The sequence below is a fragment of the Pygocentrus nattereri genome, chromosome 10 (assembly GCF_015220715.1).
Source record: "Pygocentrus nattereri isolate fPygNat1 chromosome 10, fPygNat1.pri, whole genome shotgun sequence".
NCBI lineage: Eukaryota > Metazoa > Chordata > Actinopteri > Characiformes > Serrasalmidae > Pygocentrus > Pygocentrus nattereri.
In genome coordinates this window covers 2,071,349-2,094,722 of record NC_051220.1, presented here as the reverse complement: position 1 = coordinate 2,094,722, position 23,374 = coordinate 2,071,349, and the positions used below count along the sequence as shown (strand labels likewise).

The window sequence follows — 23,374 nt, the reverse complement described above, 5'->3', positions numbered from 1 at the left end:
CCTGAGGGACCATCAACTCCCTAAAAACACTTGCAAAGCTGTAGCAACTGCTTAGCAACACCCTAGCAACCACATTGCCTCTGCCTGAGGTACCATTGAGACAAACTGTCAGCTCCCTATAAACCACTTGTAATGCTGTAGCAACTGCTTAGCAACACCCTAGCAACCACATTGCAACTGCCTGAGGTACCATTGAGATCAACTATTAATGCCATAGCAACTGCTTAGCAACAACCTAGCAACCACCCAGAATACTATAGAAACTAGCAATTCCATGCAACCAACTAGAATGTACTATACATTAATGTACTTAAACATTATTTAAGTTAATGTTTTTTTTTAAAGTTAACTAAGCCATTTTAAAGTTGGTCAGTTCATTACATCTGACCACCCAGACATTCTCGCGGTAGACGTTTGTCACACAATACTACATTAAACATGTTGTACTGTCTTGATTTCATGAACACCATGTTATGCCTGTCGTCACACATTCACATCCTCTGCCATGAGCGGTGTTGATGCTGAGTTTTACTAATGTAGTTATTTCCCTGTGTTCCTGTTTATTCTCTCTCTCTCTCTCTCTCTCTCTCTCTCTCTCTCTCTCTCTCTCTCTCTCTCTCTCTCTCTCTCTCAGGTTTCGACCCACTCAAACTAAGACTAAGAAGGAGACCAAACTGGAGTTTTTTGGTTTCGAGGAGAATGAGGGTCAGGAAACAGATGGAGAGCCTGGTGCCTCTGGCAGCACCAGCTACAAGATCAAATACTTTGGTTTTGATGACCTCAGTGAGAGCGACAGTGAGGACGAGGACGATGCGGCAGCTAGGGAGAGGAAAAAGGCCAAGAAAGCTGCGTCGGAGGCTCTGGCGGCTGGAGTGGACAGCCCACAGACCAGTGACTCGCAGGAGAGTCAGACCAGCACTAATGCAGGTACAAACACTCACAAGCACACACACAGAGGGTAGTAGTGTTTCGCTCTCTTGTGGACTTATAATGGATTATGCAGCAGTTAGTTCTGGCCACGCAAGCTGATTGGTTGAGAAGCGTTCTGACAATCGTTCAGCTCCGACAGCTGTAGGCGACGTTCAGGCCGTCTGAACGTTTTTACTTCTTTGAGAAAAACAGAAAACGGACGCTTGTAAGACCACATTTGACCGACAGCCGATTTGGTCCCAAACTGTCGTCACCACTGAGCCGCTTTTCAGAACAGCCTGAATCACCTGGAATCGGAACGCAAATTTTAGTGGATATTCCATGATTTACTACGGCGGACGGTGGCATGGTGGGTGGCGCTGTCGCCTCACAGCGAGGAGAGCCTGGGTTCGATTCCCCGGGCGGGTGACCGGGGTCCTCTCTGTGTGGAGTTTGCATGTTCTCCCCGTGTCTGCGTGGGTTTCCTCTGGGTTCTCCGGTTCCCCCCACGGTCCAAAGACATGCAGTCAGGCCAATTGGACGTGCTAAATTGCCCGTGAGTGTGTGTCTGTCTGCCCTGCGATGGACTGGCGGCCTGTCCAGGGTGTATCCTGCCTTCCGCCCGATGACCGCTGGGATAGGCTCCAGCACCCCCTCCTCGTGACCCTGAGGGAGAAGCGGCTTAGAAAGTGTGTGTGTGTGTGTGTGTGTGTGTGTGTGTGTGTGTGTGTGTGATTTGATCTTCTGTAGCAGCCGTTTTATATAATGCATTTTTCATTAAAATGTCTCTGGTGTTACTTTTCTTATGTGTAACTCCCTTAAGGATCAGTAACACCAGTGAAACCAGTAAATGTTAGACTGTTGGCTATTTCACCGATTAGTCATGTAATCAGAAAATTCCATTTTCCTCCAAAAAAGTCAAGTCTCCACAAAACAATGTGGAGTAGAAAAACAATTAGGGTAGAAATAAAATAATTAGATGAGGTACACGTCCCATCAAGCCTAACATGCACCAGCACACACTGGCGCTGTCAATCTAATGTAGAACAAGCCCAGATTCTAGCCTAAACATATTCCCAAACACTTATTCAGTGGAAATTCTCAGGTAGCAGGCAGGCGACTTTGTGGTTTTAATAATGAGTATATTTCGCAGCTACAAGGACGACAGATTTCAAAAAGGTTTCCCTACTAATTTAATGTGGAGAGGCAAACACAGAGGCTTTGTGGCTTTAATAAAGAATGTGATTTGCAGCTGCAAGGACAACATTTTAAAAAGCTTTCCCAACCAACCTAATAAACATGAATAAACAAGCACTTAGTGGTTTGGTTTGTCAGTCGTCCGGAATAGCGCCTGTGTTTTTTCTCTTGAGGTGTTTGTGCATCACACTAGTGCTGCTGTGGTGTACGAGGCTGAAGATGGGTTGCTGTTCACCGGCTGCTTGTTCAGATTTCCCCATTCCACCTTAAATGCTGCTGCAGTTACAAAAATAACAGCGCAGGTGCCAGAATGTAACTGCTGCACCGTTTAAGGTGGATTGATGAAATTCAAAAAAGAAGCTGGCTTGGTTTCGTCTGTGGCGCAAACTAGAGCTGCTAATCTAAGTATTCAGAACCTCTAACCGATTTAATCTTGCGTATTGGTTATTTAATTTTTATTCTAATTCTGTTAATCCTTTCTCGAACCGGTGTGTCTTATGTACTGTCCCCTTAAACTTACTACCACACGTGTTTTCACGTGACTCCACCACATCCACTCTGCCACATGGAAGCTAAGGCTGTGTGCACACAGCAGGTAAAAGTGGCCCAAATCTGATTTTCTCTTTTTGGCTGTTCAGATTATCTTTTAAATGTGATTTTATATGCGACATCAGTCTGAACAGATCAGTTCCTAAACCGACCCACATGCGCAAAAGAACACGTCACGCTGCTTCACAGCTCATCCAGATGTAAACAATCACGACTGCCAACAAACGCCAGTTGCTCTCCCGGAGGATCAGCTTCACAGGAGCCATCGCGAAGCTTCACTGACCGACAGCTGGACTCATCACCCAGAACATCAACCCATCAACCCAGAACACCCAAAACCTTTAACTGTTTTTTGGCGCTGCAGCCTCGTTCTCCTGCGGCCGCGTTCAACGTTTATTTCTAATTATAACATTTTTAATGAGTCTCTATTTATTTTTTTTACAGAAACATCAGCCCAGATGTTTATTAGGTCTCAGCAGCACAAAATTATGACGAATGACGAGTTGGATTGACGTGAAAGCCCCGTGATTTCTGATCCGACTGTTCAGACGGTTTACCATAAGATATGCATATATTTACAGTACACACCTCGTCAGTGAGCTGTGAGAGTAAAATAAACAAACAAAAACTAGCACTAGTACAAACCACCTATTTCTTTTGTTCTAATTTGTAAATATTCCCATACTTTCGACACTTTAGAAACTTTTAGAAACCTCTTCCGCAGCACAGCTGGACTCCACTGCAGCAGCCATGATTGTTTAGGATAAAGAAATAATAAAAAAAAAAAAAATATATATATATATATATATATGTCGTCAGTCCATCGCAGGGCAGACAGACACAGACAGTCACTCACACCCAGGGGTAATTCAGCATGTCCAGTTGGCCTGACTGCATGTCTTTGGACCGTGGGGGGAACCGGAGAACCCAGAGGAAACCCACGCAGACACGGGGAGAACATGCAAACTCCACACAGAGAGGACCCCGGTCACCCGGCCGGGGAATCGAACCCAGGCCCTCCTCGCTGTGAGGCGACAGCGCCACCCACCACGCCACCGTGCCGCCCATGTACCCTCCTGTCTGAACGATAATGTTGAAAGCGGGTGCATTAGTTTACCCTTGGAAGTTTTTTAGGGCCAGAATTCAGGGATGTACCTCTTGAAAAAGCCTGTGTAGCCCAGTGTTTAACTAGGGGTTTTCGCTTAATAACAGCCCAGAAATGATAATTCGTGAAATGAGGTGTTGTGTCTGTGGTCCGTACATCGAAGACAGAATCGTGAATAACAAACATTTTCTAAGAATGAATCTGGAGCGTATACAGTATGGGTTTTCTCCGAGCCAATTGTCTGAGCAATGATCTGCTATAAACTCGTTTGTTATCCTTGGGTCTCCAGTGCAAAATTAAAACGGCAAAATTAGATTAAAACGTCTTGGCTGATCAACTGCGTTTTGCATAAAGGGGGTAAATTGTGTAAATGTGGATTTTTTTTTTTCTTTTCCTTTTGAAGTGTTCTTGTATTCTTTTAGCAATGATGAGCTGTACAGACTCTCTTTCCCACTTTTTCAGATTCTCAGGAGTGGCTGGAGGAGTCGGGCTCTGCTGGCTACAACTCGCAGAAAGAACGAGCAGGAAAACAGACGGATAAGGCGAAAGAAATCAGCCGCAAAATCTTCAGCGGGCCTAAAAAGGTACAGCCACAGAAACCACCGTCCTGCTGAGTGTTTGTTCAGCCCCAGGACACACGGCCATATATTTGTATGCTCCTGGAGGTCTTGACAAATGGTGTTGGGTTAGGGCTGCATCTGTAGGACAGTGAGTGTGTATACATGCACTCAATAAGCCGATCACTGCAGAAAATCAGATTTTGTCAGTAATCTGATCAACACGTTTACATGTACTTCAGTAATCAGATAATAATGATAATAATAATAATGATAATAATAATAATAATAATGGGGGATCTCCGGGTCGACATGAGTCAGACAGTAATCCGATTTCTGCTTTGCAACCAGTCATACTGAAAATCCAGCCTCTTTATTGGAATTCTTTATTGGATTTCTAGATCAGAATATGGTGTTTTACAGGACCATTTGAATAATCGGATAATTGCCGAAATCCAATTATGATCGGATTATTGAGTGCGTGTGTACACACTCGGTCTATGCCTGCAGTTGTACTACTTCTAAAGGCAACCATAAAGCATTTTCAGCTTGATTTGGATTTGGTGTTTTGTGGTAGTCCTAAGCACAATGGAAGGGGCCGTCCCCAAACTGTTCCCACAAAGTTGGGAGCTCTTGGTGCTGAAGCTTTAAGAGTTCCTTTCACTGGAACTAAGGGGCCGAGCCCAACTCCTGAAAAACACCCCCACACCATGATCCCCCCCTCCACCAAACTTTACACTCGGCACAATGCAGTCAGACAAGTACCGTCTCCTGGCAACCGCCAAACCCAGACTCATCCATCGGATTGACAGATGGAGAAGCGTGACTGGTCACTCCAGAGAACTCGTCTCCACTGCTCTAGAGTCCAGTGGCGGCGCTTTACACCACTGCATTCCACGCTTTGCACTGCGCTTGGTGATGTAAGGCTTGGATGCAGCTGCTCGGCCATGGAAACCCATTCCATGAAGCTCTCTACGCTGTTCTTGAGCTGATCTGAAGGCCACATGAAGTTTGGAGGTCTGTAGTGATTGACTCTGCAGAAAGTCGGTGACCTCTGCGCACTATGCCCCTCAGCATCCGCTGACCGCTCTGTCATTTTACGTGGCCGACCACTTCGTGGCTGAGCTGCTGTCGTTCCCAATCGCTTCCACTTTGTTATAATCCCACTGACAGTGGACTGTGGAATATTTAGTAGTGAGGAAATTTCACGACTGGACTTGCTGCACAGGTGGCGTCCGATCACGGCACCACGCTGGAATTCACTGAGCTCCTGAGAGTGACCCATTCTTTCACTAATGCCTGTAGAAGCAGTCTGCAGGCCTAGGGGCTCGGCTTTATACACCTGTGGCCATGGAAGTGACTGGAACACCTGAATTCAGTGATTTGGATGGGAAGAAAAAGAAATAAATTCAGTTTTTCTGCTTCATTGGAGCCACTAGGCCTTTAAATTGTGTGAACATTTCTTGATGAAAACCAACAGAAGTGCTGTTGTCCTAAATTGCTTGGACTAAAATATCTTCACACCGACTTGCATTAAAAATAAGGAACGCTATTGAACTTAACCTGTAAAGTAGCCGTTTTCAAGATACTTGGTTTTTTTGCATAATGACAGTGTAGTGTTATGATAACATTATTATTATTATTATTATTATTATTATTATTAATACTTTTTAAAGCAAGTTCCATAGATTTATTCATATTGAGTAAATCAACTAAATTCCAATGAAAAAGCCGTTCAGAGTAGTTGAATGTGAAATGCTGAGTTTAAGAAAAACTTAGACTGAGAATTGTTCCTTGCGTTGGTGATGGGAACCAGACATCTGAGGTGTTCCATTCTTTTTAAAGCTACCTCACAAAACGCCTGAGGCTCAGACAAGTCTCTGATGTTTGTTCTAAAACATGCACGTATGGTGGAGGGGTACCTGCAGCGCACTGGAAGGCGCAATAGCGTTTTGCCTTGTTCTTTCTCCCTCACGTTGACCATGTTATCTGTAGAAACTCGGAAGACATGCAAGTTTGGTCATTTGGGTAGTTAATAAAATGGCTATATATGCAGTGTTGACATCAGTCTTTTTTTTTTTTTTTCCTCCACTTTAAAACAGTCCTGTGTTTAGTAACCATTTCACATCAAACCACTCTCGCTCTTATCTCAACTATTGAATGATGCAGAAACTGTTTACCTGTCTAGGTTGAACATTTGGAGTTTCTCAGACCAGTTTTCAGAAAATAAAGTTTCTTTTTCTCGGTTATAAAACCTCATTACCTGCAGGCTCCAGTTCAGTCAAAATGAAAGAATTGTAACACCATTAGTTTCATTTTTCATGTTTATTCTCAGTTTTTCATTTTTATTACCTCTCAGTTTGAATTTGCATGAAATGCAGTAATGAGAAGCTGCAGAATCCCATCTTATTTGATGGCTTAATTTGTGGAGATATTATAGTCTCTGTGTGTGTGTGTGTGTGTGTGTGTGTGTGTGTGTGTGTGTGTGTGTGTGTTTCAGTCTCCTGCTAAGGCAGTGTATAATGCTCGTCACTGGAACCAGCCTGAACCAGAGGATGTGCCCCCTTCTGCGCCCGCCCGCACTGTTGTTGCACCTGTACGTACTTCTGACTTGTCCACTTTATCTGGCACAACATTCTGACCATTATGTCCATGGGGGTCCTGACCACTGAAGAACAGGGTAACAGAGTATCAGAGAAACAGATGGACTACAGTCTGTAACTGTAGAACTACAGAGTGCAGCTATACGGTCAGTGGAGCTGATAAGATGGACAGTGGGCGTAGAAACGAGGAGGTGGTCAGAATGTTGTGCCTGATCTGTGTAGTCTGTAGTTTGAGACCCTTAATGTTTAGCAGCATCGGTTTCTGCAGAGCTGTGACCCGGAAGGAAACCACATAAGACATTTCATTATAAACATTCAGTGTAGATTAAAACTTTTCCTAATGCAGTCAGCAGGTGGTATTGGCTACCTTGTCGATACTAATCAGACATTAGTAGCTCTATGGCCTAGCAGTAAAATAACTGATAAAAATATACCAGATTTACTCACATAAGCCATATAAGAAGGATCTTGCTGTCATAAAAATAAATATTTTCAACCAACCTTTTGTACTTTGAGTTATTCTGAAATACGAAATAGAACCAAGTTTATTATATTTAAACATTAGTTTAGCCAAAGTTACTTATTAGTAAAGCATCTTACATACTTGTGTTGCTTTTCTTAGAAGCCCAGTGTAAGTGCAAGCAAAGAAGCAAATTCCTTCAAAGATGATGGAGTGTTCAAAGCCCCGCCCCCTCCTCCAAAAGTCATCAAAACCGTGACCGTCCCCACCGAGCCCTACCAGGATATTGTGACTTCGCTCAAGTGCAATAAAGAGCACAAGGAGGTAAGACATTTTGTACATTTGCTGTTTATTATGTAGCTGTTACATATAGTGCAGCAAAATAAAAGATCTGTACCTTAAAATTAATTAGTGCGGTTAATTTTGCTTTGTTTTGCAACCCTGTTTCCAGTAAAGTTGAGATGCTGTGAAAAATAAAACAAAAGGCAATGATGTGCGTTTAAATATTATATTTAATTGGAAATAGTATAGGCAGCACATCTAGTATTGAAATTTGAAATATATATATGAAGTATATGTTACTTGGAAAAAACTGTATATATCATTCAGCATTAATGAGATACTGACGTGAGCACGTCACCCATGCCATGTGTTCTGATGCTCCCCTAAACCATCATGATTACTGGATTTTGAACTGTACACTGGTAACAAGCTGAGTGGTCTTTAGCCCAGAAGACTCCATGATTTCCAAAGAGTTTCAAATGTTAGTTCTTTGGACCACAGGACACTTTTCCACTTCCCCTCAGTCCATTTTAAATGAGCTTGGGCCCAGAGAAGGTGGCAGCGTTTCTGGATCCTATCAGTATCTGGTCTCTTCTTTGCATAGTTTTAACTTGCGTTCGTGGATGCAGTTACGAGCTGTGTTCTGTGTTGCTGACATCAAATTCAAAATGGGCATTTATTTCTCAAAAAACAATAACATTTCTCAGTGTCAACATTTGATATTTATATAGTTAAAATAATTTGTGCATCATTTTTTTGCATTTTGCACAGTGTCCCAACTTTTTTGGAAAGGTACAGATGTACAACATACTATCACATGGCATATGAAACAATATCTGGCCTGGCTTGCCCAAGGTCAAAAGGTCACTTTTTTTTTTTTTTTAACGTAAATATTTTGTTACTTAACTCGAGACACAATATCACCTGCTTTTGTCTGTACAGCCCATAGTTCTACTTTGTGTGCTCAGTCAAAAATTGAACGTTTTAAAACACTAAACATTTAAAAGCATTAAAAAAAATGAAAACAACAGATGATGACGTTAAAATGGCTGTAAGAATTGTTACAAAACAAAATAAGGTATGGTCTATTTATATAGAAGGTGGTTTAGAAGGTAGATCACACCATGCCTTTCAAGCAAGGGTTCCACATTTGTTCTAAACGTTTGCAAATGCATCCAGATTATCCCAATGTGTCCGTATGTGTTTACGAATATCATCACAGCTGGAGAAAATACACGATAAACACTGAAATATTTGGCTTCGCTTCACTTCATTGTTCCCTGATTCTCAGGTAATTGATGATAAGGCTGCAGTGAAATGGTAAATCTGGGCCAATGCCAGCATCTGAGATTTTCCCATTGCCAAAGCCACTGAAAGTGTCGTTTGAGATTTGGGATTAAATTCACCTGGATTAGCGTTACAGAAGTAAAGATTTTGCAGTAAAATGAATAAAATGCAGATATTTTAGCACACTTGCCATGCATCACCTAAATGTTCTGCTCTTCTGGAAAGCAACACGAACTAATATGTTAAACGTCTACTTGAAGTATTGGCGAAACATGATCGTTCTCTGTTATGAAAGGTTTGTAGTCAGTTTTATTTTGCTGTGAAACACGAACATTTATGCGCTCGTTGAAAGATTGACGTTCACATGTGTTTGTATTTGTCCACAGCTGTATACAGTAGTCCAGCATGTGAAGCACTTTAATGACGTGGTGGAGTTCGGGGAGAATCAGGAGTTCACGGACGACTTTGAGTATCTGGAGACCGGCCTGAAGAGCACTCAGCCTCTCAACACACGCTGCCTTAGGTAATAGACCGACAACACATACGACTCGCCAAGCATAAACGATACAGAGCTTTAAACTGTTTCACTTAAACCCACATTTGTGGCGTTTTTATTTTTTTGTATACTCTAAAAACGGACCTGTCCCACTGTCGACTAGTCCTGATCAATTTTCCAGAAAATAAACGTTTAGGAATGTCATGATTTATGTTTTAATCATCTGTCGGTTTAGTTTTAGAAAAGTTGAACTCTTCCGGTTCAGAGCTCATAAAGCTAGGTCCTTTGATGGGCATGGTCACTTCAGTGTGCCACGTGACGGTCAGGAAAATGCTACTACTGTAAATACCTGAACGGCAACGGAGCAAATGATTTGTTTTGAGAAACATTTCTATCTGCTTAACCTCTTATTCACCAGGGTATATGTTGGTTTTTCCATCTGAATTTGCATGTAACTGCATGAAATAAATGTCAATTATTTTATTTTATTTATTTATTTATTTATTTCAAAGCCCCTCAAATGAACAGAGTGTGTTTTATCATCACACATATTACTAAATTTACTGCTGAAAGCCAAAAGTCTCAGACGCTCTTTGTCATTTTTATTATAGGTCATTTTTACAGAGCATCTGCTTATAGTTTATCACTCAGATTTTGGGGAAAATGGGTCGATTTTCAGTAGAAAGTCAGTATATTTCCGTTTCCGTTATTATAAGGGTTTATAATGACTTCATTTATTTAACTGGAAAGATGAGCTACAACCTCATACGACGCCCAGCTTCTGAATGTAGCTTATGAAATATGAACGTTATGAAGAACATGACCACGTGCGTTTTGGAATCCCCGGTGGTCTCATGTAGTTGAAGAGGTTAAAACCTGCAAACCCAAAATTTTTTGAAGAAGGATTGAAAGTTTGGGCTTTTAGACCGTCAACAAATCCAGGCTGGACCTCAAAAAGACGTGTTATGATCAACTCTGGCTTCCTTTCAGGTTTTTCCTCTTTGTCTATAAGCAAGGCTTGAGCTGCTTTAGGTCTTGTTAGGTGTCACTGAGCCATACTGTAGGCTCATTCCGGTGATTCGTGCTTGAACCCGCAGATATATTCGAATATTATAATGGATCACAATAGATTAGAACATTTTTACAACGTATGGAGTTATATAGCCATCATCAGATTGATGGATCTTTTATAATCTCCCCTTAGGCTAAGCAATTAATTGGCTTGCTGCTATTTTGTGTGCATATCTGAATGTTTTATCTGGCTGTGTTTGTCTCTTGCCTTCCAGTATAATAAGTCTGGCCACACGCTGTGCTATGCCAAGTTTCCGCATGCACCTGAGGGCTCGAGGGAAGGTGGCACAGGTCTTTAAGATGCTCAGTGACGCTCCACTGCATCCGGTGAGCTCCTATAAAGAATAATCTCCAATTTTTCACCAATCAGATGGGCTCAATTTGCAGAGATCTTTGGCCGCTATACACTGAATTGCCCGTTTATTAGGGATACTCATTGCATGTGATCATATATCGATGAGCCAGGACTTTGCCACTCAATGGCCAAATTGTACCTCATTTGGTGGGGACTGTCTTGGTGGCACACAGAGGACCAACAGCATCTGGTGCTGACAATATCTTGGCTCAGTAGTGTAGATGCTCTTTGGTAGGTTTATAGTTACTGATTGAGTTTAAAGGGATTACCATATGACCACCACTGACCTCATGTGAGTAGGTGCTGGGCCAGTCTCAGCACAGCATCCATCATCCAGCTCGTTGTTATTAAAGGGGATTTGATACACTTCAGTGTCACTACATTGTCTAGGTTGAGAATAGTTCAAAACATCTAGCCAAAAACCTCTGAAGGCCTGTAAACCTATAGACTGCATTCATGTGGTAGGTGCTCGTAATTTAAAGACCAAGATACAAGGTGAGGGTACCTAATGAACCAGAAACTCCTGTATGTTGTAAAATAAAATAAGAATTCTGTTTTTCTGTTTTTTTTTTCTCGTCCCTGTCTGTCAGAACCTGGGTTTATGCACTGCTTCTCTGATGTACATCCTGAGTCGGGACCGGCTAAATATGGACCTGGACCGGGCTTGTTTAGAACTGATGATCCGGCTGCTGGAGCTAGAGCAGGACCATTCAGTGGCTGACCAGCTTACTGCTAAAGAGATCAACAAGGTCAAAGAGAAGATCCGCAAACTCTGCGAAACGGTGCACAATAAACATCTGGACCTGGAGAACATCACTGTGAGTTACAGCACTTTTCTAGTCTGAAACTTCATGAATGATCTGCCTCAGTCAAGATTATTACTCACTTATCACTTAGATAAGTATAATGATGGGCATAGTTTTGATCTACGTGGAAAAAGTTGATGTTTTTTAAGGAACAAATAACTGATTGTGAGCTTTTGGATGGTGGTGTTCATTCATACATCGTCTTTTCTGTATGTCCTTCCAAAGACGGGTCACCTAGCGATGGAGACTCTTCTCTCTTTGACGTCTAAGCGAGCAGGAGACTGGTTTAAAGAGGAGTTGCGGTTGTTGGGTGGACTGGATCACATTGTAGATAAAGGTAGTGTGGCTTCTGAACTGCCATCATTAAACACGTGACTGTTGCCTAAGATGTTGATCGTTTCTGCTCAAGATGGATCATCTCAGATCTCCCAGAGCAAGTAGGAAAACACGCAGACTTCAGGTTTAAAATTGTCATACACAGTCGAGTCGCATTATTATGACCACTACCTACTGGTGGTGGCTGCAGCGTTTTGGTCTGGGGGTTTTCGTGGCGTTCTCTGGGCTCACTCATCCATGTGGAAGGCACTCTGAACCGATTTGGGTACGAATCCATCCTCCCAGATCACGTTACACCCATACATGCTGATCGTCTTCCCTGGGGTCGATGGGATCTCCCAGCAGGTCAGTGCAGCATTGCAAATCTAGAAATGTCTGATATTGGTTGGAAGAGCATGACCAAGACTTCCAAGTACTACTCTGGCCCCCTAATTCCCCTAGAACCATGTAAGCATCTGTGGGACCACCTCGATCATCATGTTTTATCTACGGATCCTCCCCTGCGCCCCCTCCGGCAGCTGTGGGATGCACTGCCGTCAACATGGCTCCAGATGCCAGTGACCACCTACCAGGACCTTATTGAGTTACTCCCAGCCCGTCTGGCTGCTGTCTGGGCTGCACACAGTGGTCACTCTGGTTATTAGTTGGTGTTCATAATGATGTGACTCGACTGTGTGTACCAAACTGATTAACCTCTTAATCTCCAGGGTGTATTTTGGTTTTTCCATCTGAATATTTGTGATGAAACTGTGAGGCAAATTATTCAGTAACTGCGTGAAATAAATGTTTTTTTAAATTTTTTTTTATTTATTTATTTTATTTATTTTTTGTAAAAGCTCCTCAAATGAACAGAACGTGTGTTTTATGATCTCCACATCACTACAGGCTTGCAATTTACTGCCGAAAGCCAAAAATCTGCGCCGCTCTTTGTGTTGTTTTCTAAAAGTGATGTTTCCAGAGCAGATCACTGAAGAGACGCCGTCTGTTTATAGTTTAGAGCCCAGATTTGGGGAAAAACGGGTCGACTTTCAGTAGAAAAACAAACTGAGTTCAGCTTCTTTTATTATAAGGGTTTAAAATGACATCACCGTCTATTAGACTGGAGGGAAGAGCTACAGCCTCACACGACGCCCAGCTTCTGAACGGAGCTTATGGAATATGAACGTTATGAAGAACATGATGAAGAGTGGTTTGGGACCACCGGTGGTCCACAGCCTAAGAGTCACTGTTTACAGTTATGAGTATACTGGCCTATACATGACTGAGTCTCTCTCGCCCCCTCTCACCCCCTTGCTCTCTCTCCCCCAGTGAAAGAGTGTGTGGAGAGCTTGGACAAAGAAGAGGATAAGGAGAACCTTGTGGCCTCGTTATGGGGAGCAGAGCGATGTTTACGGGTTCTAGAGAGTGTAAGTACAAGGCAGTGAGACTCTGTGGAGTGTGAGTTTTTCTCTCTTTCTTTCTCTCTCTCTCTCTCTCTCTCTCTCTCTCTCTCTCTCTCTCTCTCTCTCTCTCTGTATTTATCTATTTATTTTTTTATTCAGGTGACCGTCCATAACCCAGAGAACCAGGCTTACCTGATTGCCTACAAAGACTCACAGTTAATAGTGTCCTCTGCAAGGTGAGCGGCGTACCTGTGTGCTGTTTTGCAACAGAGATTCATGTCATAGTACATTAGCAGTAGAGCTGCAGTTCAGCTGTGTTTGTGTATGTTTTCATCGTTCTGGACATTCAGATTTTAAGTACATTGTGGATGTTTATAATGTGTGTGTGTGTGTGTGTGTGTGTGTGTGTGTGTGTGTGTGTGTGTGTAGAGGACTGCGCTATTGTGAAGAGATGATTCAGCGGTATAGCCGTGAGGTCAACAGCTCCCTCTCATCCTCTGGCACTGCCCTCCCTCACTGTAGCCATAGCAACGTCGGCAAGGCCGTGGAGGACTGCATGAGAGCAGTAATAGGAGTGCTTCTCAACCTCACGCATGACAACGGTGAGACCCGCACACGCCATCAATTACGAGTGTTGACATACGTGAAATGCCGCCCCCTCGTAGACCGAATGGAATAAAGTTGGGCCCAATCCCGTTTCTTCTTTATACCCCTACCCCTTGCTTTCGAGTGTCACCTTAGCCCCTTTGGAACTGGAGCTATAAGGGGAAGTGGCTGAAATCTTTCTCTACAAAACGGGACAAACCTCAAAAAAAGAGCATCACTTCATTAACAGCTACCGGCGCCGCTCTGTAGGCGACCCGGCCCGTCTGCAGGGACAGCAGAGGAGGGGAAAGTTCAGCTCCTCACTGCTGGGCTTTAGTTACATTTAGGGATCATGCGCCTTCAAAGAGGGGGGCAGTTATTTATTATCACCCCCATAATTCTTCAGTGATTCTTCAGTTTTGCCGTTCCACTGTCAGTTCTGATGCCAGAATGTAACTGCTGCTCCATTTAAGGTGGAACGGGAAAATTCTAACAGGAATCTGGAGAATCTCTGACTTCAGCTTCACATCACTGAAGAATTAGGGGGGGTGATAATAAATAACTGCCCCCCTCTTTGAAGGCGTCTGTTCCCTAAATGTAACTAAAGCCCAGCAGTGAGGAGCTGAACTTTCCCCTCCTCTGCTGCCCCTGCAGACGGGCAGGGTCGCCTACAGAGCGGCGCTAGTAGCTGATAATGAAGTGATGCTCTTTTATTGAGGTTTGTCCCGTTTCGTAGGGCAAGATTTTAGCCACTACCCCTTGTAACTCAGTTCCAAGAGGGTTGGGGTGCCCCTTGAAACCAGGGTTAAGGGTGAAAAGAAGAAATGGGCCCAAGTGCCGATTTTATTCTAAATGAAAAAGCCAGTTTAGTTACTGTTCGGATTGAAACCCTAGCTGGATGAGCAGTTCTTGTGATTGAAGCTTTTGCCGTTTGTGCCCCGTAAGAATCATCTTTCAAAGTCATTTGGCTTGTTTCCTTAACGAGGCCTGATTAGCGTTTGTCTACATGCCACTGAGCGTGGTGGGATGTTAATTTCTTAATTGTATCAAGCAGTACACCTGTCTGGAAACATCTGCACATGTTGCTCTGCTCAATTTAAAAACTGTAATTTGTTGCCCGTCTGTAAATCATATATGCTTGAATGCAACTGAATGTTTATGTACTACATTACCGAGAGTGAAACGCATGTATGGGTTGTTCCGAGATTCGGTGTCTCTGGCACCGAAAGCCTGGCGGGGAAGCAGCCGACTCGTCAGTGAAACTACAAACAAACCTGATCCAAACACAAACTCGCTCCATCAATGAAACCGCACCGTCACAAGTGATCTTAACGTGGTGGAGGAGTTGGAGGGAGTGGAGTCGGGATTATGAGTGATATGGTAACGACATCAGATCTCAAGATCTGGTCATACAGCATCATTACAAAGCCAAACTTATCTAGCAGTAGATGATCACTGTGGTCTACAAACACACATCCAAACAACACATCAGAGCTGGGAAACACGCTGTAGAACATGGCCTGTAATAAAGCAGAATGACTCACTGCTTGAAAAGAAAAGATGCACAACAATCTTTCATCTGGGCAAACTTGTCAGACCCAAAGTCCAGCAACCCATGAATGAATTCAAGTGATGGCATAGCGACAGCAGGCAAGGAAAGCAGGAGAGCTCACAGTTGGCCATGTTTTTCTCTTGAGCCTCTCAGGATTGGAGGAGCAGCTTTTGTCCTTTCCAGACTGAATGATGTTGAAATCCTCTGGTGTCCCAAACATCTAATCTCTTAATTTCTGCTCTAAAGGCTGGAACCAGTTTGAACTTTTATGACGTTTTTGACTCGACTCATTACACTGCCTTGCTTTTATGAGTGGCTACCACAGCTGATGAGGAACAGTGGCTAGCTGGGTGGCAACGGCCACATCGTATACAATGTTTACTAAATATCTGGACGTATGTAAATGTGGTGTTTTTTTTTTTTTTTTGTTTTTTTTTATTGGCTGCTCTCAGCTTGGGCCCAGCATGATCGGATAGCCCTACCATTGTCATATGTAATAAATGCGCAGCAGTGTTAGTCACGAAGTAAAAACAATTATATATTAGTTAAACTGAATTATTGATCGTCGTGTGCTGCTCCACAGCGACATCTACTGTCTCTAATGTAGAGACACCACTGGCTCCAGGTGAACCAGTGGGCGCGACAGCACTGTGGCTGGTGGCTGCGTTCACACAGCAGGTAAAAGTGGCCCAAATCTGATTTTCTCACCAAATCCGATTATTTTTGTTTGACTGTTCAGATCATCTTTTTAGTTTGATCTGTATGCAACATCAGTTTGAACAGATCAGCTCCGAAACTGACCGCATACGCGAAATAACAGAGCTTCACGTGGCGGCTCGGCCAGAGGTCAACGGTCATGACGGCCGGTGAACGCCTGTCGTTCCTGGACCTTCCTTTTCGTCTTCGCCAGCATCACAGGTGCAGTTGTGAAGTTCCAGTGGTTGACAGCTGGGCTCATCACCCAGAATGTGTTCAAGTTTGCTGTAAAAAGGGCGCATTGTTTGGTCAAGGCCACTTCTTTGGTCCGTGTCCTCGGATTCTTTAAACGTCACCCTGCAGCCTTGACCTCCGTCCGAAACCTCTTCAAACGCTGACCGGCTGCGACACGTCTCTTCTGATTTTTGGTTACAGAAACATTCTCTCTCTCTCTCTCTCTCTCTCTCTCTCTCTCTCTCTCTCTCTCTCTCTCTCTCTCTCTCTGTCTGTCTGTCTGTCTGTCTGTCTGTCTGTCTGTCTGTCTGTCTGTCTGTCTGTCTGTCTGTCTGTCTGTCTGTCTGTCTGTCTGTGTGTCTCTCTCTCTCTGTCTGTGTGTCTCTCTCTCTCTCTCTCTCTCTCTCTGTCTGTCTGTCTCTCTCTCTCTGTCTGTGTGTCTCTCTCTCTCTCTCTGTCTGTCTGTCTGTCTGTCTGTCTGTCTGTCTCTCTCTCTGTCTGTGTGTCTCTCTCTCTCTCTCTGTCTGTGTGTCTCTCTCTCTCTCTCTCTCTCTCTCTCTCTCTCTCTCTCTCTCTCTCTCTCTCTCTCTCTCTCTCTCTCTCTCTCTCTCTCTCTCTCTCTCTCTCTCTCTAGAGTGGGGCAGCACTAAGACTGGTGAACAGGATCAGCTCATCATCACGGCGCTCAACTGTGTCCTCAAAGTCCCTCGTTTCCTACCTCAGGAGCAGAGATTCGACGTCCGAGTGCTCGTACGTGTTCATGACTTTCTTGTTGGTGTCCCCCTTGTATTCATTAGAGTTGCGTAAAACTCCAGAATCACGATTCTTTAGGAAATCTCATGAAATCTTAAATTCAATCATAAAATTTCAAATTTCACCACAGTAAAATTTTTTTAGGTTGTTTTGTTGTGATTCATACTTCATGAAAAGCCAGTGTGTAAGGAAGAGCAGGACAGCACAACCGAGTTTTTGCTTAATAATTGGGAAACTAATCATTTGAAAACAAGGTTAATCAAATTTTTATACATGCAACCTAAACATTTCTGCTAAATGTAAAAGCATGGAACTTGTTTCCAGCACTTACCCTTTGTGAACAGCACAGCCGACAGGACAGTGAATGCAAACGCTGCAGTTTAGTCCATAGATGGGGTTAAATGTGATGCACAGAGAGGGCAGGTAGCAGGAGAGCTCGACAGTCAGTCGTCCTTAAGTGTCCAGCCAGACGGGTGGGCAGTTGTATCCTCGGAAAAAACTCAGGGAGAGGGAATTAGTTTTATTCTGTCTGTTTGTACGTAAACAGGGAACGCCCATGGTTTGCATTCAGGGGGGACTTAGTTGTACTGCGTTACAGACAAGCCCACCATGTGGAGCCCTACCTGGCTCTTACTGTGAGTTATTTACCTGCTTCAAAATGAGGGAGATTAAAATAATATAGATGCGAATTCTTAGTGTTTGAAAAAATAATTAAGATGAAGAAAAAATGTTTTCATGGTACAGAAACAGCCTGAATCTGGAGAATTACCTGTCCAGTTACTGTGAAAATTCACTAATGACTTGCTTAAAACTGTTAAACAACATAAAATAGCCATTTTACATTGTACATCATGTTAGTTTGTGCTCAGCTCTCCCATGTGCAGTTGTAAATGGAGGAAATATTACAGTGGTGACATTTGAAAATGTTTTTTGTCGTTTTTATCATATTTTATTCAGCGTTGATTCTTACGCTTTACAGTCGATGCAGTTGAATCGCCATCAGTGCATTTCTACACCTTTAGTGGTACTGTTCTCCTCTCCTCACCTCTCCTCTCTTCTCCTCTCTTCTCCTGTCCTCTCCTGTTTTCTGCGGTTTGAGTTTTGAGTATGTTTTGTGTGCAGGGCCTGGGGCTGTTGATAAACCTGGTTGAGTACAGCTCCAGAAACAGGCACTGTCTTGTGGAAATGGAGGTGGACACAAGCTGCCTAGTAGAGCCAGAGAGAGACGTGAAGAAAGAAACAGAAGATGGGATGGAGGGAGAGGCCCAGAGAAAGTTGCAGGAGGACAAGTGGGAACGAGAAGAGGGAGATAAACCAAGCACGCAAGGGGCCTCAAATGCACTGGCTGCACTGGTGCAGGTATGTAGGAGTTATGAACGCGAGTGTCTTGTACGTCTGCAAACATACGTTGGTTTTAAGGATTGAGTAGTAAACAAAACGATGCTCCTGTTTTCTCAACAGTGGCCCGTTTTTGCATACGGAGCTAAAATCCAGCTCCCAAAGAACTTGTGGTCGGGGGATCCCACATCGGCCATAAGCCGCAGGGCCTGTGTTACAGAAACTTTAGTCCCAAGTTAAAATCTGACCAGATAAGATTTTTCACAGATTCTTGTTTTCTGTCTTCTTTTCATTTCTAACATCATGTTTGCTCCCCTAAAATACTAGAGATATACGGTGCTATTGGAATATTCTCAGTATTAACATATTTAAAATAAATAAAGTTTATTTGTAATAGCTACTGTCCAAATTTGTCCCTAACTGATGTTGTCATGGTGACCAAGCAGATAAGAGCTCAGAGTTCAGATATTTCTGTAATAAGGGAAAAAGACAAACTGCATCTTTAGTGACTTGGCCTGTCACCATTATTACGTAATTGCCTGATCAGTTATTTGAGAGAATCGGTTCTTTAGTCTGATCAGTTATTTGAGATAATCGGGTATTTAGTCTGATCAGTTATTTGAGATAATCGGGTATTTAGTCTGATCAGTTATTTGAGAGAATCGGGTATTTAGTCTGATCAGTTATTTGAGAGAATCGGGTATTTAGTCTGATCAGTTATTTGAGATAATTGGGTATTTAGTCTGATCAGTTATTTGAGATAATTGGGTATTTAGTCTGATCAGTTATTTGAGATAATTGGGTATTTAGTCTGATCAGTTATTTGAGAGAATCGGTTCTTTAGTCTGATCAGTTATTTGAGATAATCGGGTATTTAGTCTGATCAGTTATTTGAGATAATCGGGTATTTAGTCTGATCAGTTATTTGAGATAATCGGGTATTTAGTCTGATCAGTTATTTGAGATAATCGGGTATTTAGTCTGATCAGTTATTTGAGAGAATCGGGTATTTAGTCTGATCAGTTATTTGAGAGAATCGGGTATTTAGTCTGATCAGTTATTTGAGATAATTGGGTATTTAGTCTGATCAGTTATTTGAGATAATTGGGTATTTAGTCTGATCAGTTATTTGAGATAATTGGGTATTTAGTCTGATCAGTTATTTGAGAGAATCGGTTCTTTAGTCTGATCAGTTATTTGAGATAATCGGGTATTTAGTCTGATCAGTTATTTGAGAGAATCGGTTCTTTAGTCTGATCAGTTATTTGAGATAATCGGGTATTTAGTCTGATCAGTTATTTGAGATAATCGGGTATTTAGTCTGATCAGTTATTTGAGATAATCGGGTATTTAGTCTGATCAGTTATTTGAGATAATCGGGTATTTAGTCTGATCAGTTATTTGAGATAATCGGGTATTTAGTCTGATCAGTTATTTGAGAGAATCGGGTATTTAGTCTGATCAGTTATTTGAGATAATTGGGTATTTAGTCTGATCAGTTATTTGAGATAATTGGGTATTTAGTCTGATCAGTTATTTGAGATAATTGGGTATTTAGTCTGATCAGTTATTTGAGAGAATCGGTTCTTTAGTCTGATCAGTTATTTGAGATAATCGGGTATTTAGTCTGATCAGTTATTTGAGATAATCGGGTATTTAGTCTGATCAGTTATTTGAGATAATCGGTTCTTTAGTCTGATCAGTTATTTGAGAGAATCGGTTCTTTAGTCTGATCAGTTATTTGAGAGAATCGGGTATTTAGTCTGATCAGTTATTTGAGATAATTGGGTATTTAGTCTGATCAGTTATTTGAGATAATTGGGTATTTAGTCTGATCAGTTATTTGAGATAATTGGGTATTTAGTCTGATCAGTTATTTGAGAGAATCGGTTCTTTAGTCTGATCAGTTATTTGAGATAATTGGGTATTTAGTCTGATCAGTTATTTGAGAGAATCGGGTATTTAGTCTGATCAGTTATTTGAGAGAATCGGGTATTTAGTCTGATCAGTTATTTGAGAGAATCGGTTCTTTAGTCTGATCAGTTATTTGAGATAATTGGGTATTTAGTCTGATCAGTTATTTGAGATAATTGGGTATTTAGTCTGATCAGTTATTTGAGATAATTGGGTATTTAGTCTGATCAGTTATTTGAGAGAATCGGGTATTTAGTCTGATCAGTTATTTGAGAGAATCGGGTATTTAGTCTGATCAGTTATTTGAGATAATTGGGTATTTAGTCTGATCAGTTATTTGAGATAATTGGGTATTTAGTCTGATCAGTTATTTGAGATAATTGGGTATTTAGTCTGATCAGTTATTTGAGATAATTGGGTATTTAGTCTGATCAGTTATTTGAGAGAATCGGTTCTTTAGTCTGATCAGTTATTTGAGAGAATCGGGTATTTAGTCTGATCAGTTATTTGAGAGAATCGGGTATTTAGTCTGATCAGTTATTTGAGATAATTGGGTATTTAGTCTGATCAGTTATTTGAGATAATTGGGTATTTAGTCTGATCAGTTATTTGAGATAATTGGGTATTTAGTCTGATCAGTTATTTGAGATAATTGGGTATTTAGTCTGATCAGTTATTTGAGATAATTGGGTATTTAGTCTGATCAGTTATTTGAGAGAATCGGTTCTTTAGTCTGATCAGTTATTTGAGATAATTGGGTATTTAGTCTGATCAGTTATTTGAGAGAATCGGGTATTTAGTCTGATCAGTTATTTGAGAGAATCGGGTATTTAGTCTGATCAGTTATTTGAGAGAATCGGTTCTTTAGTCTGATCAGTTATTTGAGAGAATCGGTTCTTTAGTCTGATCAGTTATTTGAGATAATCGGGTATTTAGTCTGATCAGTTATTTGAGATAATCGGGTATTTAGTCTGATCAGTTATTTGAGATAATCGGGTATTTAGTCTGATCAGTTATTTGAGAGAATCGGGTATTTAGTCTGATCAGTTATTTGAGATAATTGGGTATTTAGTCTGATCAGTTATTTGAGATAATTGGGTATTTAGTCTGATCAGTTATTTGAGATAATTGGGTATTTAGTCTGATCAGTTATTTGAGATAATCGGTTCTTTAGTCTGATCAGTTATTTGAGATAATCGGGTATTTAGTCTGATCAGTTATTTGAGATAATCGGGTATTTAGTCTGATCAGTTATTTGAGATAATCGGGTATTTAGTCTGATCAGTTATTTGAGATAATCGGGTATTTAGTCTGATCAGTTATTTGAGATAATCGGGTATTTAGTCTGATCAGTTATTTGAGAGAATCGGGTATTTAGTCTGATCAGTTATTTGAGATAATTGGGTATTTAGTCTGATCAGTTATTTGAGATAATTGGGTATTTAGTCTGATCAGTTATTTGAGATAATTGGGTATTTAGTCTGATCAGTTATTTGAGAGAATCGGTTCTTTAGTCTGATCAGTTATTTGAGAGAATCGGTTCTTTAGTCTGATCAGTTATTTGAGATAATCGGGTATTTAGTCTGATCAGTTATTTGAGATAATCGGTTCTTTAGTCTGATCAGTTATTTGAGAGAATCGGTTCTTTAGTCTGATCAGTTATTTGAGAGAATCGGGTATTTAGTCTGATCAGTTATTTGAGATAATTGGGTATTTAGTCTGATCAGTTATTTGAGATAATTGGGTATTTAGTCTGATCAGTTATTTGAGATAATTGGGTATTTAGTCTGATCAGTTATTTGAGAGAATCGGTTCTTTAGTCTGATCAGTTATTTGAGATAATTGGGTATTTAGTCTGATCAGTTATTTGAGAGAATCGGGTATTTAGTCTGATCAGTTATTTGAGAGAATCGGGTATTTAGTCTGATCAGTTATTTGAGAGAATCGGTTCTTTAGTCTGATCAGTTATTTGAGAGAATCGGTTCTTTAGTCTGATCAGTTATTTGAGATAATTGGGTATTTAGTCTGATCAGTTATTTGAGATAATTGGGTATTTAGTCTGATCAGTTATTTGAGATAATTGGGTATTTAGTCTGATCAGTTATTTGAGATAATTGGGTATTTAGTCTGATCAGTTATTTGAGAGAATCGGTTCTTTAGTCTGATCAGTTATTTGAGAGAATCGGTTCTTTAGTCTGATCAGTTATTTGAGAGAATCGGTTCTTTAGTCTGATCAGTTATTTGAGAGAATCGGTTCTTTAGTCTGATCAGTTATTTGAGATAATTGGGTATTTAGTCTGATCAGTTATTTGAGATAATTGGGTATTTAGTCTGATCAGTTATTTGAGATAATTGGGTATTTAGTCTGATCAGTTATTTGAGATAATTGGGTATTTAGTCTGATCAGTTATTTGAGATAATTGGGTATTTAGTCTGATCAGTTATTTGAGAGAATCGGTTCTTTAGTCTGATCAGTTATTTGAGATAATTGGGTATTTAGTCTGATCAGTTATTTGAGATAATTGGGTATTTAGTCTGATCAGTTATTTGAGATAATTGGGTATTTAGTCTGATCAGTTATTTGAGATAATTGGGTATTTAGTCTGATCAGTTATTTGAGATAATTGGGTATTTAGTCTGATCAGTTATTTGAGAGAATCGGTTCTTTAGTCTGATCAGTTATTTGAGATAATTGGGTATTTAGTCTGATCAGTTATTTGAGATAATTGGGTATTTAGTCTGATCAGTTATTTGAGAGAATCGGGTATTTAGTCTGATCAGTTATTTGAGAGAATCGGGTATTTAGTCTGATCAGTTATTTGAGATAATTGGGTATTTAGTCTGATCAGTTATTTGAGATAATTGGGTATTTAGTCTGATCAGTTATTTGAGATAATTGGGTATTTA

The 23,374-nt window shown here is 41.2% G+C and overlaps 1 protein-coding gene across 2 annotated transcripts in view; it reads left to right on the top strand.

Annotated features, from left to right (window-relative positions):
• The window catches only part of wapla (WAPL cohesin release factor a), a 37,320-nt gene that overhangs the window by 6,367 nt on the left and 7,579 nt on the right, over positions 1 to 23,374 (top strand). For both annotated transcript variants that reach the window (XM_017719343.2, XM_017719344.2), the window contains exons 4-16: positions 635 to 927; positions 4,223 to 4,344; positions 6,818 to 6,913; positions 7,543 to 7,704; positions 9,336 to 9,472; positions 10,732 to 10,843; positions 11,462 to 11,689; positions 11,903 to 12,014; positions 13,322 to 13,419; positions 13,555 to 13,631; positions 13,825 to 13,997; positions 17,097 to 17,212; positions 18,338 to 18,574. In XM_017719343.2, the coding sequence (XP_017574832.1) occupies positions 635 to 927; positions 4,223 to 4,344; positions 6,818 to 6,913; positions 7,543 to 7,704; positions 9,336 to 9,472; positions 10,732 to 10,843; positions 11,462 to 11,689; positions 11,903 to 12,014; positions 13,322 to 13,419; positions 13,555 to 13,631; positions 13,825 to 13,997; positions 17,097 to 17,212; positions 18,338 to 18,574 (1,963 nt within the window). The remainder of the gene's footprint in view (positions 1 to 634; positions 928 to 4,222; positions 4,345 to 6,817; positions 6,914 to 7,542; positions 7,705 to 9,335; positions 9,473 to 10,731; positions 10,844 to 11,461; positions 11,690 to 11,902; positions 12,015 to 13,321; positions 13,420 to 13,554; positions 13,632 to 13,824; positions 13,998 to 17,096; positions 17,213 to 18,337; positions 18,575 to 23,374) is intronic.